Consider the following 18191-nt stretch of genomic DNA (forward strand, 5'->3'; position numbering starts at 1 on the left):
AGTCGGAAGGTAGGAATGACTGACTGAATGGAAGTGGCACTACAGTTGTCAGTGCACTGGCCGCGCAGCAGTCGCCCAGCAGTCGCCCCTGCCTCTCAGCCCAGCGGAGGGTGGCGTGGCATGGTCTCCTCCAGGCTCAGGAGGAGGAGGAGGAGGAGGTGCGGGACAGCAGGTGCTTCAACACGTCACCAGCAGAAACAGCAGGCTCAGCACAAACACTGGTCCCATCCATGTGAGCTGTGGTCACAGAGGAAGTCGGAGCAGAACAAACCCTGTGCTCCGTGTCCAGTTGACTGCAGGTTTATCAGTGCAGCTTCATCGGTCAGTCACGCACAACATCACCAACCATTGTTGTCAGAAGCTGGAACACATTGGACTCAGCCTGGAGGGTCCCTCCACGAGAGGCACCTCATCCTCCCATGATGCCAGACCAAAGGTGCAGAGCAGCTTCAGATGGTTTTATAGAGCACAGCACTGGAGATGATTTCTGTTCTGTCATGACGCACTTTTATTTTGTTCCCATAAATCCTGCTTTGTCTTTCCCTCCTTGACAAATCTGACCTCGTTCCTCCGCTCATGTTGGTTGACTTATATTTGATCCCTCTTTCTGAAACCCTGGTGCTCTGAGTTGGTCTTCTGCTCCCCTTTGTTTTCCTGCGCCGCGCAGCTTCCTGCCATTTTCCCTGACGCTGCGTTTGTTCCGCTTGCATTCCTTCTCCCGGTTCGGTGACGCCGTGTGTTGGACTTTATTCCGTTGTGGGTTCATCCTGGTTCGCTGAGGATTTGGATTTGGATTCCTTCTGCCGGTGACGCCTGTTGTTGTTCTTTGTTGCCTCCTGTGACCCTTCCATCGTTTTCATCAGGAAGACGACGCTGGCTGGGGATCCACACTGGCTCCAGTCCCACTAATCCCCTGAAGCCTTTGCAAAGACATGCTCGACCTGAGAAGCCGACAGTGCCGGTCGCCTGGGGGGCGCCGCCCATCCACAGGTCCACACCCCGGTATGGAATGGACTCAATTATAGGCCCATCTGCTCAAGGAGCTGGCTCCAGATCTGGGTCTGCTTCGCCGGCCCTTCAGAGGAGACACACACTCGTGACACGCTCGCACTACAACTGAACAGGGCCGTCAAAAAGTGAGCCGTTGTCTCTGGCGGGAAGCTGGAACGATCCCGTACGTGGAAGTGACTCTCTTCATTTCCTAGTATCATACATACAACAGCTGAGTTTTCAGTCAATGAATCAATAAGTCACCATTTGTTTTCAAGCTGGTGAGACAAGGTGAACTCAAGGTCAAGGGGCTGAACTCATGACTCATTATAGGTACTTGTGAGGACCAGTTCTTGACATAACACCTCCTTGTGAGGACCTTTGTGGGGACCATAAGCCTCAGCTTGAGGGTGACAACTGGGTTCCAGTTTGGTTCAGGTGAGCCGTGTGTGCAGGGGCAGAGGCTGGGGAAAGGGCGATGGCCATGAGAGGTCCTCACAAGCACAGAGAGACAAACGTGTGGAACCTATGTCCACCGTCGGTGCGGCGTCACAGTGGGGAGATGATGTGGAGGCCTGTGGAGGTGGTGTGGATGACGGCAGCCGTGGGTGGCAGGCGAGCGCAGAGAAAGTGGGTCACATGTGGGACAGTAACAATCGGAGAAGAAAACAACCACTGCTCCAGTGAAGGAGGAGGAGGAGGAGACAAGTCTCTGCTGCACACACGCACAGCTTTGTCACACCATCCTCGTGGGGACCTCTCGTGGCCGTCACCCTTTCCCCAGCCTCAATATTTAGGGCCCAAAATCGTTCCACATGGGGAGAGAAGAGGACTCTGGGCCAGTGGTGGGGCAGAACTTCCTGTGAGCAGCGATGGGGTGGTTCATGCTCGGTGAGAGAGCTGCAACATGCACAGGCTGGGGGAGTCGCTGGTGGATGTCCAGCCTGAGACGCTGCCTGTCTCTCCACAACCAGAGCGATGTGGACGGAGTTTCTTTAGTCCAGGCCGAGGTCTCCGGCGCGCGGAGCAGTGACCTTCTGCTTTGATGGGAACTAATGAGGTGGACATGCTTGAAGCCGGCCAGCGGACAGACGGAGACTGAGCATATGCGCCGGCCCCCGGGGGCCCTTCGAAACAGCCTCCATAAATCCTTCAGTCGGCTTGCAGGTGTGCTTCACATGCCTGAGTAAAGTTAGGGGGCGCCGCGCAGTGGTCCGAGAGTGGAGAACTGATGCCAGGAGGATGGACCCACGTGTGGTGGGACACACCGAGCACCACAGTCAGCTCCTCCATCGGAGGGTCGCCCCCACGCCACCGTCACGTGACGACGTGGCATCCAGAGTGAGCAGCATCTCAGAGAGACGGAGCAGGAGCAGGCGGAGGGCAAGACTCTCTGCCGCCTGAGGCCAGCGCCCAGAGTCCATGCCACATTTTCATCTCCCTCCATTAGTCTCACACAGCAACAAACCTGTTTGTGCCCTTTATGGAGTCACTGTGTTCTTCAACCCCTCACAGCCTCAGCTGCAGGGTGAAGAGGCTCCACACACACAGGCTAGTACCTCTGTCCCTGCCCCATCCAAGACACGTGGCTCACCTGAACCAGGACTGGGACCCCGTTACAATCACCCAGTTACTTTGTCCTCAAACTGAGGCTTGGACTTGTGAGGTCCAGCCAAATGGTCCCCACAAAGGCACAAGGTCCTCACAAGGAGGTGTGTTGTCAAGACCCCACCAGCCAGGCCACGCACACACACAACACACTTCCTGTGAGCTTGAAATCCTAATGTAACTGCAGTTCTATGAATATGAGCAGAGGCCTCTAACAGCCTTCGCTGTTGGTCAGAAGAAGTGACAGAGAGATAAGGAGGTCAAGGCCATGGTGGTAAACAGGTTGTGACACGGCTGAGAACGACTTCCTTCATTGTGGGTCACAAACCAGCCATTGTGTGCAGAGCGCCCCCAGCCGAGGAGGAAAACAGGGACATGGCCTGAGGCTGCCCAGCAGGGGGCGCATCGGACTCAGACCCACCCGAGACAGAACCCACAGGGTGAAAAGCTCCCTATACTGAGGAAAAAGGCAGCCTTCAGCGTTGACGCCTTGGCAGCGCGACAGTTGAAAAAAGACGTAGGTCGAGGTGAAGGTGAGGTGAGGGGATTGGTGGCGCTCCATTCCTCTCACATTGCTATTTAAAGCTCAAGAAACGGCCGCGCGTTTGTCTCACTGAGGAGGAGAGACATGTCGGGGCTATAAAGAGCCAGTGACGTCCAGTCTGCTTCAGTGAAGGCAGCCTCCGCACGCCGCCCCGCCTGGAACGCTCCGGGGGGACGCCCTTCTGTCAGTCCCTGGAAGGTGTCAACATGCTGAAGGCTGCCTGGTTACATGTGTGGTGACGGAGCAGGACACACGAGCCACTCAGTCACGTGACTTGTTGCCAGACCACGTCACAGACACAAGTAATCATCACAGAAGAGCCTGAAGTGCTGAGTGAGTCAACACTCCACGGTCAAGGATCAATACGTGAGCTGAGCAACAGGAGCAACTCAGCCGGACCATCAGCAGTGGACGCTGCGGCCGCAGCAGGAGGGTCAGGTGACACGGCCGCCACTTCCCCGTCAGACCAGCTGCTCCTGATGACAATCGTTGGTTTCCCAGAAACGACCAACCACTGGGTCGAGCTCTTCACCGCAGCTCCCGACCTTTCACGGCAGCGCGTGCAGTTGGCATCCTGCTGCCCCACAGAAGCCTCCCTGCAGCAGAGTCTGAGAAGAGAAGAGCCACCAGCTACTCCAGCGCTCCGCCCCCTTCTCAACGCCCAAAGCTTTGTGGAAAAGGATTTTATGGGACTCCATGGCAACAAGGAAGTTAGTGAGTAGTGATGGGTAAATGAGGCATCATGACACACCGCGTTGATCCTGCCTCGCTGAACACTGACACCTGCTGGACAGTAAACTGACTTGACAGACTGAGCTGACACTGACCTGAGGACCTGCTGTCGACAATAACATCACTGAAGTCTCTGCATTCATCTGGTGTTGTTCCATATCTTTAGACCATGTCAACACGTACCAGCATGTCAACATCTGAGGACGCTCGTGGAGTCTGTTGGGTTTCTTGCAAGAACTAATGTGACTAGTCAACTCAGAGATGAATTGGAACGGAACAAGACGAGTGCAAAATCTGAGACAAACTCAGTAAAACAAGGAGACTGAAATAAAGACATTATAAGGAATCATTCACATTTATGTGTGTGTGTGTGTGTGTGTGTGTGTGTGAAACACGTGGGCGGATGCCCCCCAAACCCAACAATGGCAGTGTGGGAGGAAACTTGAGTGAGTAGATGGAAGCCACCCTCCCATCGCACCACAGCCTCCGCCACCAACCTCCTGTGACGAGGATTAAATGATGGTGAATCTCAACATTGGGATTATGATGCACAATTAAAACTGCAATCCTTTTAAGGACATGAGCATGTCTCTCTCTCTCACACACACACACACCATCCTCCAGCCTGGCTGCGCTCCTCTGTTTCCCGCTCCAGAAGCAACTCCTCACAGTGCGCTCGCGCTGCACGGCCCTTATTTTAACCCCAGTGTCAGACACGGGCGCTGCTTTCTTTCTCCAGGACGACGGCAGCAGCAGCAGCAGCCGTGGCCTCGGTCTTGTACAGCGCAGAGGTGAAGGTCAGTGTGGAGAACCAGGGCTCTGAGACTGTGCAGCCGAGGTTTCGCTTTGATCCAACTCTCTTGTCATGGGACCCGCCTGCCGCCCGCCTCCTTCGCTCAGTGTTTCATGAAGCATCATGACACATGTAGCGCACTCCCCTGCTGTGTCATGTTGACCCACATCAGATGAACACGTGGAACTAACACCACAACCAAGTGACACTGAGTCTCAGTGCAGAACCTCAAACAGAACACAACCATGAACACAACACAACCTGGGCGGCCGAGAGCCGGCGATGACCCGGGTGATTCACCTCTCCATATTGGCTCCTGCCACTGTGATGCTTCAAGAGGAATTAGAAGGTGATCGCTGCCCTCACGCACTGTGAGTGTGAAGATGGTTTAGGTGTGATTCTGAGGACCACCTCCTTGAGTTGGGTTTAGTTCAGACCACTGTCAAGTGCAACCCTGAATATGAGGGTGTGAACTTCAAAATAACTGGGTCCCACTTTGGTTCAGGTGAGCCCTGTGTTCTGGATGGTTCAGCTGGTTTCACACTGTGGACTCCAGACGAAGCTCTTTCAGCTCAGAAGATGTGAACACAAGTGAGTCAGGTTCTGGCCGTGGACCTGATCCCAGCTGGAGACCTGCACCTCATCTCAGGAAACTCTCCACGGGGGGTGAGCTTCTGGCCTCAGGTGACTCGGTGCTAGACGCTGGAAACTAGGTGTCCAGCGTGACTCCACAGCAACATGATGGATGGCGGGCAGTGAAGGGTCTGATGGCTGTCTGGGCGCACGACATGCTTCAGACTCCCAGAAGACTGAGGTGAGCAGCTTCAGCTGCAGGAGACTGGTGCTGGGGAACAGGAGCGCAGAGGTCCAGGACTGGAGGTGTGTGCGGGGTTTGATAGCTCAGGTGTTTTCTCCTTTATTAGGCTGATCAACACCTGACGTTACTGACAGACAGAGTTGCTTCAGTGAATCACGCTGCGCTCTACAGTCACTGTTCTCACTGCTGTGATCTGCAGCTGTCACTGCATGAGGAGCACAGTGAGGAGGGAAGAGTGACTGAAGATCACCAGACCATTCATGGATCATCTCTGACGTCTGGATCTGGACTTCACTGACTGAAACCTTCTCCATCCTCAGTTATCTCTCTCACTGTGCTCAAGGTGTCATGAGAGCAGCGAGGACCAATCCAGACGCTCCGTATGGCGCAGCTTGTTTTGCTGTTTCCTTGTAAAACCAACATGACAAGACTCTTTCATGTTTTGACAGAACCCACAGTGTGATGGCCAGGAGAGGTCCTCACAAGGATAGAGAGACAAACATTCAGGCAGATAGAACTGAAGGAAGAACACCTCAGTCTTTGTTGACCTTTCACCCACAAACACCGAGTGAGCGTCTCGGTCAACAAGGGCTGAGGTGACTCTGGTCTCTGCCTCAGACTGGGCTGCAACCAACCACTTCATGACAAGAATCGAGTCATCGGTCAAATATTTTTTCCATTCATCGACAAATCGGATTTCAAACAATTGAAACCTTCCTTCATGACCGTAAGAACTGTGTTTACAGACGGCCTGAGGCGCATGAACACGGCAGTTTGACGGCAGCCTCAGCTGGGCAGCAACATCAATGGAGGGCTCACTTTTCGTTTCCATATCCTTAGCGTCACATGCTGTTTCTCATTCTCTTGCTGATGTGACTCAGGCTGGGTGCAGACCGCAGCCTGAAGTGATGTGACCTGGATCTGATCTTTCTGTGGCGACTTCACATGTGACTGAGGTCCCAGATCTGACTCGCCACTTCCGTCTCAACACCAGGTCCAGGTGCAGACAGGTTCTCACTTCTCACTGGGAGGTCCGTGGAGGCGTCGGTGAAGCAGCTCCGAGTGCCTCCACCGCCGACCCCCTTCTCTCCCTGCCGCTGCCCCACCGTACGCCATGACCAACTGGGGACCGGCTCTTTTCCATCTGAACTTCCTCCTCAAAACGCTGTGCAGCTGTGCTCACCGTGATCCTGGCTCCAGACGCACGAGGACCTGCAGCCTGATCCCGCCTGCTTTTCCTGGCTTCACTGAGGGTCTCCACGGCGACCACAGCAGAGTCAGGTGACGCGTCAGATCTGGGCCTAATCGAGTCCTAATTCATGTCTGCTGAGGTTCAGATTTTGAATAAGCATCCATCCCTCAGACAGTCATCACCTCCACTCACACACACAGGAGGAGGGACGAAGGAGCCCACACACACACACGGGCTGGTGAGCGTGCGGGAGGCGGAGTCGGACTCCACTGCATGAATTCACAAATGGGAGAAAGTGACTTTCATACCTGAGACAGAGGAGCCCTCACACACGGCCGCGCTCCCCTGGGGGATGTTACGGCGGGATCCTTCCCTCGCGGGGGGATGAAGAATCGTGCTGCACTTGCTGCTGCCTCCTCTGAATAAAGCCTGATCAGTCGTAGCAGCGGCAGCCACTCCTGCTAATCCGCCCACTCCCACAGAGGGAGAGTGGAGCCCCCCTCAGGCAGCTCTTTCCCCCACTGTGCTGCAAAAACGCAGGTGAGCCAAGCACCACCGACGCTGCTTGGACAAAGTCAGATCCATGTGCTCAGTGAGAACGGTGCCACAAACATAAGCATTAGTTCAGTAGTTGACCAGTCGACTGGTCGGCATACCACATGGACAGGTTGGCGAACACGCCGACATGGCTGACTGGAGTGTTGACAACAAATATGAATGTCTGTAAAATGTTGTGAAGACTCGTGGAGTGTTAGACGCTGCTTTGAAACTTTAGATTTCAATTCTAATTGCACAAAATGTGGTGTGAAAGCTACGTGTCCTTTGCATCCTAACTCTTTTTCTTCTTTGTTTTCTTCTTCTTCTTCCTCTGTGGGCTTCTCCCTTCAGTGGTGGCCACAGTGGATCCTCCTCCTCCACCTCCCCCCGTCCTCTGCTTCCTCTTCTCTCAAACCTCATGTCCTCCTTCACCACCTCCATCATGTGGCCTTCCTCTCCACCTTCTGCCTGGCAGTTCCAACATCTCAGCATCTTCATCTACCAATGTTCTGGCTCTCTCTCTCTCCTCTGTACATGTCCAGACCATCTCCATCCAGCCTCTCTGACTTGGTCTCCTGAAGACCTGAGCACATGTGCTGTCCCTCTGATCCTACCATCATCCTGCTCTCACTCCCAGAGAGAAGCTCAGCATCTTCATCTCTGCTACCTCCAGCTCTGCCTCCTGTCTTCTCCTCAGTGCCACTGTTTCCAGACCATACAACGTTGCTGGCCTCACCAGCCTTCTGGACCCTTTCCCTTTCATCCTTTTGTCACACATCACACCTGAGACTTTTCTCCAATGATTCCATCCTGCCTGCAGCCGCTTCTTCACCTCCCTCTCACCCTCTCCATGGCCCTGGACAGGTGAGCCTCAGTACTTCAAACCCCTCACCTTCTTTATCTCTGTCCACTTGGTTCAGAAGTGAAGGTGGGCATCACAGGCTTGGACACTCGACATTTCCATCCCCTCAATGATGGGGCCGAGGCTGTAATCCAAGTTTGGCTGCTCCATTTGGAGTTGGGCCTCATGGTCCACCTCCCTGCAGCTCAAGGTCCACGGAGCCCCTCCGCCCCACACGCTCTCCAGCCAGCCTCAGGCTCTGTCCTCACCACTGACCACCAGGACTTGACTTCACCATGTGTCACTGCTCTCCCTGGAAGTCCTCACTTCACGGCTGGGACGCAGGACGGAGTGGCCTGGGTTTGATCTGCAGTTCAACCAAGGGACGAGGAGCGAGTTCTGCCACTCCTTTCCCAAAGCAACTCACGTCTCCTGATCTGACTGAGGATCCACAGATGGAGTCAGGAACAGGAACTCTAGTCCAGAACCTTCGCTCCTCTGTGATTATGGGAAGAAACACGAGCACATATCTAGAGGGACTTATGTCGCCGCAGCAGGATGGTGGCGTGCAGCACAGGAGGCTGGATCACACACTGTCACCCTCGGGACAGGTGCAGCGCCAACCCCCCCGACAGTCCGATCCTTTCAACGGACACAAAGAAACGTTCATCACTGCAGGCAAAATGTTGGGATTCCAAGAGGTGGGGTTTTCCAGCGGGAGGAAACCTGAGATTCAGCATTTATTTCCATTCCACTTCAAATCAGATGCGTCATGATGTTGACTTTGAACACGACGATGGGTGGGAGGTTTGTGGACACTCACTGACTTTGGAGGCGTGGTGCGGACTCCTTGGTGTTCGGATCGGATCGATCATAACAACAGTTGAAAACAAAGATATGGTATACGACGCCATGAGCACGCGGCAGGTCGGCCACGTTTGGCAGCGACAGCCGAGCCAGTCACACACAGCACACAGAGGCACGGCTCATTACGTCAGCCGCTGTTGAAAGGCTGTAGGAGCTCATTGATTGTGCTCCAGCTTGTTTTTGGCTTGTTTGGACAGCAGCGCTCCACTGAACCAGCGCCGCCCTCCTCCCTCCCTGTAAACACACGCTCGCTGGACAAGCCGTCCTCTCGCTCCATGCTGCTGCCACCTGGACTGGTCAAGCAAGTCATGACAACACAATATCCACTCGGCGACTCTGTCAACGAGGAGGAAGAAGAGACGGCCACCAGGTGCCATGACGGCAGCGCATCGCCTCACACTTCACTCTCACCCGCGTCACACCGTCCATCCTCCTCCGGCTCTTCCCCTGGGCCTCACCATGACTATATCACCACGCCTTCCAGGGCAGGTTTGTCTTCTTCAACTCAAGGTGGAGGCTCGCACCACACGGCGAGCACCAGACGACTCAAGCTGGGACCTGTCCGGCCTGGAGTCTGGCCCATCGACGTGTCACCCTCATGACACGACTGTTTCTCTGTCACACACACTGAAGGAAAGACATGAGGAGTCACGGTCAGTGGTGAGCAGCTGACACTGGCTGTGCCACGGTGAGGTGACGAGATGGCGCTGAGGGACAATCCCTATATTTAGCTGCTTCACGACTTGGCCTAGGGGACATGGCTACCAGCTGCTGGCTACACGCTAGCTAAGTCCAGCTGCTGGCTACACGCTAGCTAAGTCCAGCTGCTGGCTACATGCTAACTTAGTCCAGCTACTGGCTATATGCTAGTTTAGTCCAGCTACTGGCCACAGGCTAACTTAGTCCAGCTACTGGCTATATGCTAGTTTAGTCCAGCTACTGGCTATATGCTAGTTTAGTCCAGCTACTGGCCACAGGCTAACTTAGTCCAGCTACTGGCTATATGCTAGTTTAGTCCAGCTACTGGCTATATGCTAGTTTAGTCCAGCTACTGGCCACAGGCTAACTTAGTCCAGCTACTGGCTACATGCTAGCTAAGTCCAGCTACTGGCTACATGCTAACTTAGTCCAGCTACTGGCTACATGCTAGCTAAGTCCAGCTACTGGCTACAGGCTAACTTAGTCCAGCTACTGGCTGCATGCTAGCTAAGTCCAGCTGCTGGCTACACGCTAGCTAAGTCAAGCTGCTGGCTACAGGCTAACTTAGTCCAGCTACTGGCTGCATGCTAGCTTAGTGCAGCTGCTGGCTACAGGCTAACTTAATCCATCTACTGGCTACATGCTAGCTTAGTGCAACTACTGGCTACATGCTAGCAATGTCCAGCTACTGGCTACATGCTAGCTAAGTGCAGCTACTGGCTACATGCTAGCTAAGTGCAGCTACTGGCTACATGCTAGCTAAGTCCAGCTATTAACCACATTGCGACTTGCGACTTGTTTCGGGACACAGTGAGGACACTCGGTTGCTCTCATCCTCTGAGTGTGTGATGGGCAGCAGGACCACTGAAGGACTCTTGGAATGATGATGAGGATCAATGCGAGAGTGAAGGCTGCCTCTGACACAATCACACAGAGTCGAGGTGTAATGTGTGACCGCCTGCCCTCTCATCAACACACACACACACGTGCGCCTCCACGTTCATGAGAGGAGACGGTGCTGGAGGCAGGAGCCTCAGGCGAGAGCTGCGTCTGGAAACGTGCTGCAGCTGCTGTTGGTGTTGGTGGTGCGTTCACTGACTTATGAAGGTGAGGACGCCCCTGGGCACCTGGGTGCACGGTGGGTCCAGCACAGGAGTGCAGAGACACAGCAGCGAGCCGTCCACATCTTCATCACACTTTCACTTGCGTCCAACTGATTTTCACTCCAGATCAGCTCCAACCACCTGCATGTGCTGTGTGACACCCGAGTTAGAAACCAACCTCCAAACTGACTGTGGATGCGTGCAGAGAGGAGCTGGACTCAGGTGAAGCTGCCAGGTCCGATCGTCTCATGTTCTCCCGTGTGACATGCAGCTACTGGCTACATGCTAGCTAAGTACAGCTCCCGGCTACATGCTAGCTTAGTCCAGCTACTGGCTACATGCTAGCTAAGTCCAGCTGCTGGCTACATGCTAGCTTAGTCTAGCTACTGGCTACATGCTAGCTTAGTCCAGCTTCTGGATACATGCTAACTTAGTGCAGCTACCGGCTACATGCTAACTTAATGCAGCTACCGGCTACAGGCTAACTTAGTCCAGCTTCTGGATACATGCTAACTTAGTGCAGCTCCCGGCTACAGGCTAGCTTAGCGCAGCTACTGTGTGCTTGTTCTCCAGCAGTCGGATATAAGCAGTTCACACGCATTTTAAAAGTCGGAACTTAGCCGTGCTAGCACAAGCATCCTGTGTTCTGAGCATCATGTGAGCGTAGCCTCTGCAGTGGTGTATTATCTCCACACCATCTGAATCTGACAATCGGCGTTTCATCCATCTCAACTGGTTCACAGGAAACAAATGAGTCTGTGAATTGGTTTCATCTGATTTAAGGCTACAATTTTCCAATTTGCTGGGAGAAAAACCGGCAGTGACTCTTGAACGAGTCAAAGGATTGTGCTGCGACCCATCACTTGTGCGATCTTCATCGAGCCGCTTCAGGGCTGCGGCGCGCTGGGTGTCGGCGCTCGACAAGGAGCAGGCAAATGAGGACTCCTGAATGAGGGGCCTCGATGTTGTGCTGCGCAGGAAATCCATTTCCAGTCCAGAGATGGAGTTAAGATGTGGGTCGGGGGAGTCAGTGCCAGCACGTGGGCTCAAGGAAGTGGAGGGAAATGAGAAAAGAATCACAGGCGGCGTCTTGGATTAGCATGAGACGCTCTCCTGCCTTTCAGCTCCAGCGTGTTCTCAGACATGTGTCAGCAGGTAGCTCCTCAGCTCCTCTGGGAGGCAGCGCCACTCTGGCCTGACCCCCTGTGGCCCCGTGTGACTGGGCTCCAGAGGCTCTCACCTGCCACCGTCCTGCTGCGCTCCGGAGCGCTGCCTGTCCAGCGTCTCCAGGACGCCAGTTTGGGTCCTATTTGAGGCCTTGTTTCTGCTGCCTCCAGTTCCTCACCACGCACGGTCCCCACAGGTCCAAAGCTCAATTTGAGGAGGAAGACTTCACAGTAACTGGGTCATTATACTTATACAGAGGTAATGTACTATAATATATACCTGTGTGTGTAGAAGTGTGAATACTGTGTGGGTTAGTGCATCGAGAAAAATATGGTTTTTATCATTCTCTCAGCAACAAAGGAAGCAATGACGTGTCAAGTCATCCAGTCATCGCATGCAAGTCCAAGTCAAGTCATGAATAGCAAGTCAAAGTTGGGTCATTTACCACTGTTTGTCAGGCGAGTCACAAGTCCCTGATCTGGCGACCCAAGTCCCTTCACTCGAGTCCCCCATCTCTGCTGAACACACACTCACACACACGCACACACACACACACAGATAGATACACATGTCCTGTTCCCATGATTTGTGGGGACATCCAAAACACATGGCTCACCTGAACCAGGACTGGGAACCAAACATACATTTACATCTAATGATGCCGTTATTGTGAAGTTTTGATGCTCAAATTGAGGCTTAACTTGTGGGGACCAGCAAAAGGCCTCCACAAACAGCAAAAGGGCCCCACAACACACACATGATTTTCAATGGTCTGAAGGGGATTTCAGGCCCCTACTTGACGGGCCCATGAGCCTCTGCTGCATCATCACTCGTCTCTCCCCGGCTGAACAGCTCACTGAGCAGAGACGTGTGAGCAGGAGTCGGGAACTAAATCAAGTGGCCCATCACGTGTGGCCCCGGGCCAGCGTCCCCTGCGCTGGTGCAGGATGGCTCTCTGAAGAAGCACTGTTGCATGTGGGCCTCCAGACACACGGCGGCCTGCGGAGACCATGAGGAAGGAGCAGAGCGTTCTCCTTCGTCTTCATCTCAGAGGATGAGTTCTTGCGGTAAAGAAGCAACACAGAGGGCCCCAGCCTTTCAGGGGCTGTGGGGTTCAACACATTGAAGCACCTTCATGTAGCAGCTCTTCATTCTAAATCCGCTGCTCCCGAGGGTGAGGCGAGTCAGAGCAGCTTCACCTGGTGGTGGCGCTGACAGCACTGTGTATTGTTTTATCTGGCCTGACACCAGCTGGTCAGGAATGGAGCCGCGGCCTTTAGCCTCCAGAGAGACGGCTCCTGACCACACGCTGAGAGCCCCTCATGCCACGCCTGCGACGGCCTCAGACGTGTGGAACCCCCGGCCGGACAACGTGACTGGCGCCCAACGGGGGGCTTCCGTCTCTGATGATGCAAATGAAGCAGTGACAGTGACGACATGGGCAACGGGCCCACGAGTCGGTTCACGCGCACACATCCAAGTGCATTTGTCACCTGCTCCGGTCACCGAGCGGCGGCTCCAGGCTGGTGAACAGACAAACTTCCAACTGGACCAAGCTGACAGGGCTGGTTGTTAGGGAGATACGTGTGGTCATGTGACCGGCCCCGGAGATGAATGACAACATGACGTTCAGTCGCTGCAACAGGTAAGATGAGGACTGCTCCAAGACCGCAGTGAGTCAGTGAAGGCCGCAGCCCAGGATGGCGGCAGCACCGAACCAAGCGGAACAGCTTCGCTCCACCTGCCTGTCCGAACCTCCCTGCAGAGCTCATGCTCTCCATCAGTAATGTGCTGACAAGCTTTGGGGCCTTGTCGTACCCTCCACCGCTGCAGTGAAACAGCAAGATTTGGAGACAAACTTGCTTTCCTTTCCTGAGCTTGATACAGCTTCCAGATCCAGTCCACGTGGCCCACGGCTTCTTGCTATTGGTCTATGCTGGACCAGACAGAAACATCACAGCAGGAACCTTCCAAACCACAGAGGTCCTTCACCCATTCTCAAGCACGGCCTCAAAGTGCCGTCCAACCAGGACACAAAGACTCTATGAAGCAACACGCCATTTTTCCTGCTCCCGCCTCTTGTCCTTCACTCTGTGTCTCCACATTCACGTGAGTACAGTCCGTTCTTGTTGGCTTCATCAGGGCAAACCAGTCCACACAGTTGGTGATGGCACGACGGACTGGACTTTTTACAGCAGGGTCGTTTGTGGGCCCCTTAGACTCGGGTGTGGCGAGGGTCCAGGGTCTCTCTCAGGGTCAGGATCAAGTACAGTGTCAACTACAGCAGGGTTGGAATGAGAAGCTAAAGAGCAGCAACGAGGCCAGGTGGACACTGGCCACGCAGTGAGGCTGGGTCACGGTCCCATCCTCCTGGGCAACAACAGGCCGTTTGCAGGCAACAAAGCCAATGAGACGGAGGTGTTTGAGACTGTGGACCAGCAGCAGACTTCAGAGCAAACTCTCAGCCGTGCTCATCCCCGCTGAGCTCTTCAGCTCCAGTTCACGCTGCAGCCAGCCTGCATGAGCCTGTCAGGCAGACGGGCCTCCCCGACACGTCAGCAGCTTCAGCAGTGACACACACACACACACAGGCATACCTGAGTAGGCCCAGTAGGTGTCCTCGGTGGCAGCTCTCCGGAGTCGTGTCTCGCCAGCGGTGGCGCGGCGAGGTCCTTGGATGAGGGCTTGAGACGCGGCTTTGCTTCCTGTCAGCGCTGCAGGGGAGAAGAACACCAGGGACAGGAGTTTAGCCGAGCTGAGCCAGAGCCCGCGGCGTCCAGCTGAGTCCTCCGCTGACCTTCCAGGCCGGATGCCTCACGGAGACCTCCACTGGCAAAACAAAGGTCAACTCAGCAGCGCACCGGGAATCACGTCCCAGCAAGTCACACTTCAACAACACGGTGAAGAGCAGAACAACGCCGCGACCTAAAATGAGTGTGGCTTCATTCCAGTAACAACCAGGTGCAGAGCTGGTTCTCCCTGAGGCTGGAAGCCAAGCTCTGAAGGTGTGTGATGCCCAACCTCTGCGTGCGTGTGTGTGTGTGTGAGGGACTCTGATGAGTCACAGTGTCCTCCTCATGGACTCTGGCATCTCTCAGGTGAACACGACGGACAAAGAGCCAGAACACAGCACTCCTCAGATCACTTCCTTCAGTCAGGTGTGACAGCAGAACCATCTCACTGAGACCACGTGGACCTCACTTTCATTCTTATTGAGCCAGGTGTTGGTCAGTTGAAACGCCGCAGCCATCCTTGTAGTCCTGGCTGGGCTGGTGCAGCGTCACACGCTGGTTCCCCAACAAGTCCCCTCCCACAGTGGCGTTGGGACGGATTTTCCTGCCGTAAACACACCTCACACGCTGCCAGAGCTTCACCAAGCCCCAGACTGGAGGTCACTGCAGGCGGGGGAGGGGCTTAGAGCAGATCTCTGAGGAGCAACGCCTGAAATTCAGTGCTGCTGAACTTCAGGCTTCTAACATGAAAAGCACCTGAGACGAACTTCTGAACTCGGAGGAGTTGTGGGCTGTGCTTTAGGTACAAGAGTGAATGGTTCTAATTCATCACATGACCGAGTCCTTACCATGAGGAACTATGATCCTGACAGGGAAAAAGGGGCGGGATCATGGAGAGGAGGGAGAAGATGGAGACGCTCCACACTCATAGATACCTACAACAACCCAAGCAACAGATACATGCTAAACATCTCTGTGGAGCCGCAGCTGAACAGCTTCGACTGAGTTTGAGTGTCCGGACCTCTGGAACACTGCTGTCTCTGTAGAGGCGCTGAACTGCAGAAACACTTCCCAGGCTTCCTTGACAACATGTGACGCCTCATGGGGACGCGGAACAGGACGCCGCCGCCGCCGCCGCCGCCAATACGTCCAATATCCAAGTGTTGTCACCTTGGCAGCAGGAGAGCTGCATGTGTTGATGTGAACCAAGGCAGAGGAGCGCGTCAGAGAACCTGTGAGGACCACTCCATCTCATCAAAGAAACAGGGATCCAGAGAGTCAGAGTCCACCAGTGTCATGATCAAAGGTTCCCTGGATTCAACATCACTTTCAAACGACCATGGTGAACCACAGTCCACCACACTCTCCACAACTGTCACACGCCGCGGAGCTGGAGAGCGCGGCGCCGTCACGTCTCCTCATGTTCACGTGTGCAGGTCCGATGCAGCCAGTGAGCCGCGGGTTTATCCACTTGATCCTGAGATGCAGAGGTGTCACGGTGGAGAGGGTGTTAGGCGAGATATGGTGGACCATAAGGGAGCGTCCGTCCAGACTCTACATCATCTACAGCTCCACGTCTGCATGGTGTCACCCTGGCGCCGAAGCAAAGCAGCCATCCAGATGAAGATGAATGAAAACAGCTGTTCACCATCGGCGCTCCCTCCTCTGCTCAGACAACACTTGTGGTGACAGCAGGACACGCTGCTCTTCCTCTGCTGACAACACTCACACCTCTACTGGCCATGGGTGGTGGCAGCGCAGTGTGGGATCTACATGAGAAAGTACTGATGGTACTGCTGGTTTGGTGACACTTGTGAGACTATTGGCACTTAATCATTTCGTCTGCAAACAGTCCGGTGGAGAGAGAGAAGTGATGCGTCATCACTTTATCTCCCTCTGCACTCAGTGGAGCGCAGTCTGTTGGCTCCTGTTGGGGCCCACGCTCTCCGTGAATATTCTCCTTGTGATGTGGAACAGAAATAGACTTTTTAGTTTCGTTTTTTTATATTATACTGAACCAGACTCCAGGTTTCAAGCCACTTTCCCTGGACCGATTCCGAACCAACAGGGATTTTCACTGAGCATGGAAAGAGTGGAAAGTGCCTCCCGGCCAAAGGTCCTCGCACCTCAGACGCCTATTTTTCTGCTGAGTATTTAGCACGTTATTGTTTTTCAACACAAGCTTGCACATCAGCACCATCCTTTCACTCAGCTCAATTGTGGACTGCGGACGAATCCTCGGACTGAGCTCGATTTTTCCAAAGTTTGGCTCGTGACGAGAGCACTTCAGACCAACGGCCCGTGGATGCTGACAGGCAGAGCTCCGTGCAGCCCTCAGGGCATCAGGCTCTGAGGGCTGCACGGACTGTTTGAGCACCTCGCCACCGATGAGCCAAGACTGGTGTGGTTTTGCTATGTGATGCCGTTTATCGGCGCTGGGCCAGGACCTCCAGGCTACAGATACAAACGGAGCTCAGTCTGAAAGAGTTTCCCACTCCGAGAGACGCTGGGAGGCTCCTTCACTGAAAGAACACTCAGAGAAAGTGCACCAGCTCGTAGCCATACACAGCATGTGAGGGGTTCGGAATGGTGTGTCACTCAAAGATTTCAACTGGTCTGCTTGAGATAATCGCAATACGCTCTTTCGGCTTTATTTTCTGAGCATCTGTCAATTGCAAATCTCATTTTCAGTGACTGTCCTCGGGTTTCAGAATTCATTTTTGCCATTTGCCAAAGATTTCAACTGGTCTCGGTCCATTATTGGTGTCACCAGTCAGTCACAGGTGTAATTCGTGACTTTTCTAGGGTCTTAAAAGGTGTAGAATCCATGTTTGCCATTTCCAAAGGAACCCTTGGTTTTCTAAAGAGTCTCCCCAGGTGGCCTGGTCTCTATTCTGATCATTCTGGCACAGATCAATAAGAAACTCTTGGAACAATGACGACTGGCTGCATCTTCTGCCACTGCAGCCTTTGTTTCGCACCTGTGTTCTGGCAGGTCAAGGTCCTTCTGTAGCTTCTTGCAGTCCAGGATTGAAATCTTGGAGCGACACACCATTGCAGACTCCTCACGTTGATGGCTATAAGCTGGTGCAGGTCTGGTTCTGTGCACTGAATGTGGAGTCTAGTGAAGCAGACCTGTGCGGCAGGAGAGCCGGGACGGATCCAGACGTCAGTCAAGGCAGGTCTCCAACACTGGTGAGAAACTGGCCAGCCGTGGTGTTTGTGGTCCAACGCTGAGGGCTGTTTTGCGCAGGTCTTCATCCAAACGCAGGACCAGACACAGCCACGCTGCACTGAACCCTGGCGGCTTCCAGTGGAGGTGAACTACAGGCGGTGTGAATCCCAGGGACCACACACACACACACACACACACACACACACACACACACACGCAGTTTTGCTCTGGTCCACATGGTCGGGCCTTCATTGGCATTCCTCGCCTCTCCTGCTGCTGGTGTTCAAGGACGTTACTCAACCAGCAGCTGCTCTCTGCACTCAGAGAGCAGTGGTCCTCTACGTTCTCAGCAGAAGGGAGAGGGCTGGTGTGTCGCAGGGTGACTGGCTGCTTC

At 54.2% G+C, this 18191-nt stretch overlaps 1 protein-coding gene across 7 annotated transcripts in view; it reads right to left on the minus strand.

Moving 5' to 3' along the window:
• The window catches only part of LOC128760206 (receptor-type tyrosine-protein phosphatase gamma-like), a 64136-nt gene that overhangs the window by 25170 nt on the left and 20775 nt on the right, over nt 1–18191 (minus strand). For all 7 annotated transcript variants that reach the window (XM_053867326.1, XM_053867330.1, XM_053867325.1 and 4 more), the window contains exon 2: nt 14488–14604. In XM_053867326.1, coding sequence (XP_053723301.1) covers nt 14488–14604 — 117 coding nt within the window. The remainder of the gene's footprint in view (nt 1–14487; nt 14605–18191) is intronic.

The sequence above is a fragment of the Synchiropus splendidus genome, chromosome 6 (genome assembly GCF_027744825.2).
Source record: "Synchiropus splendidus isolate RoL2022-P1 chromosome 6, RoL_Sspl_1.0, whole genome shotgun sequence".
Lineage (NCBI taxonomy): Eukaryota > Metazoa > Chordata > Actinopteri > Syngnathiformes > Callionymidae > Synchiropus > Synchiropus splendidus.